The 2114-nt window shown below is 46.1% G+C and overlaps 1 protein-coding gene across 1 annotated transcript; it reads left to right on the top strand.

Moving 5' to 3' along the window:
* Positions 1-6: 6 nt before the first annotated feature.
* Positions 7-1470, top strand: LOC112819172 (zinc finger CCHC domain-containing protein 18-like). The gene has a single exon (XM_025866189.2). The coding sequence runs from the start codon at positions 65-67 to the stop codon at positions 1046-1048; it is 984 nt and encodes a 327-aa protein (XP_025721974.2). The 5' UTR covers positions 7-64; the 3' UTR covers positions 1049-1470.
* The last annotated feature ends 644 nt before the right edge of the window (positions 1471-2114 follow it).

Genomic DNA, 2114 nt, shown 5'->3' on the forward strand with positions numbered 1-2114 from the left:
CCAAGGGGAAGAAACCTTTGAAAACTGGCTGATCCAAGTCAATGGGGTCCTGCCCGATTGGAACATGTCTGAGGAGGAAAAGCTCAAGCGCTTGATGAAAACCCTTAGGGGCCCAGCCCAGGAGGTCATGCGTTTGCTCCAGGCCGCCAACCCCAATCTAAGTGTGGCTGATTTCCTACGGGCGATGAAACTGGTGTTTGGGGAGTCAGAAAGCAGTGTCACCGCCCATGGTAAATTTTTTAACACTTTGCAGGCACAAGGGGAGAAAGCCTCCCTTTATGTGATCCGTTTAGAAGTGCAGCTCCAGAATGCTATTCAGGCAGGGATCATAGCTCAGAAAGATGCAAACCAGACTCACCTGCACCAGCTCCTTTTAGGAGCTGAGCTAAATAGGGACCTGCACTTTAGGCTGAAACATCTTCTCAGGATGTATGCAAATGATCAGGAGCATCTTCCTAATTTCTTGGAGTTAATCAAGATGATAAGGGAAGAAGAGGATTGGAATGACACTTTTATGAAACCGAAACGGCCCAAAAGGTATGAGCTAATCTTAGAGAGGGCAGCAAGCCCTGTAGCATTTCAGGGCCCCCAGCCAATAGCAACCAGCAGCACCAACTGCAACGTGATAGAGGTAGATGATACCCTTGATGACTCAGATGAGGATGTGATCCTGGTGGAGTCTCAGGACCCTCTACTTACATCCGTCGATGCCCCGCCCCTCAGAGGCAGGGCCAGACCTCTCGATCCAATACTGGTCACTGATTCCTCCAACAGTTCCCGGGCTCAATCTCCCACCAGTGGGGGTTCTGGGTATAAGAATAATGGTCCTGGGGATACGCGTAGAGCCAGGAAGCGAAACTACACAATCTTCTGTTCTTATTGTGGTGAGGAGGGCCACTCAAAGGAAACCTGTAAGAGTGAGAGCAACAAGGCCCAGGTGATAGAGAATCTGATCATCACCCTGCAGAAGCTGACACATACAGAGGAGAGGTCAAAAGAGATTCCTGGTGAACACAATGACCTCTCTGGGCCTCTAGTAAGGTGCTAGAATGAGCCCTAAGTGAACCCTTAACTGTATTCAGATGGGAAAAAGAGCAGGGGTGGGAGTAGATTTCTATCTGCATTAATTAATCCACAAAGTGGCTTTATTGTGGGCAGAAGAGGTCTTGGATATCACCAAAGTGGAGGGGATAGCCTGAACTCTGTCCCTGCTCCCTCCTCTGTCTGCCTAAGGGTCTATTCTGTGTGTGTGTCTGATTCCTTGATGACTATTCTTTTTATGAAAGGAGTAGAACTCTGTTAAACCTTCACAAAATGAAGGAAAATACAAATTACCCAAAACTCTTCATCCTTATATAAACATTGTCAGTCCTTTGATGAATGCCCTTCTAGGTATTTCCCTGTAACTGTGTACCCAGATAGATATATGTATAGAAAAGTGAACAAATAAAAGTGCTGTTCTATACTGTGTATTTTTTACCAAACTATATATTGTGGAGTTCTGTGTCAATGAATATATATAAGCATCAAGTTCAATGTCTCTGTGTTTGATGTTACTTTTAAGAATATAGAGGAAAAATAAACAAGAATCAAATATAGAAGCTTTAGTGGGGGAGGGTCATACTGTGAAGTGGAGTTTTCACCAACCTCATTTACAGATGAGGAAAAGGGAAGCTGAAATTGGCGGAATTTCTCCCAAAAAGGCCCTTATCACAACTGACCTGTCTCCTAGGGTCAGGGTCAAATCTGCACCCACTAGTTGATATTCCAATGCTTTCTTCTCTAATGTATCCTGAGAAATGTGATGATGGACAGGGGTGGGGGCAAAAGTGGGAAATGGGTATTTTAGGAGGGTTCCATTCCTGTTCACTTAGGGAAGGAGCAGGGTAGATTCCTTAGACTGTGGCTACTGCTGCTTCTGGAGAACAGCTGGTGGCATCAATAAGACTGTCCTTTGGGCTGACACTACCCTCTGCTTCCTCCCTTAGTACTGAGAAAGCAGCCACTCATGAGAATTTAGTACCAGGAAGCTCAGCACCTCCCAAGCCTCCCCCTGGTTACAGGCTAGAGGACACCAAGGAGCCCAAGGAGTCTCAGCTAACCTTGTCCTGATC

This window comes from Callorhinus ursinus, unplaced genomic scaffold, assembly GCF_003265705.2.
Source record: "Callorhinus ursinus isolate GAN/ISIS: 27379988/994484 unplaced genomic scaffold, GSC_fseal_2.0 scaffold3867, whole genome shotgun sequence".
Lineage (NCBI taxonomy): Eukaryota > Metazoa > Chordata > Mammalia > Carnivora > Otariidae > Callorhinus > Callorhinus ursinus.

What these genes read in the sequence shown, in the direction of transcription:
- LOC112819172 (XM_025866189.2), top strand. Translation starts at nt 65, where the DNA reads ATGTCTGAGGAGGAAAAGCTCAAGCGCTTGATGAAAACCCTTAGGGGC.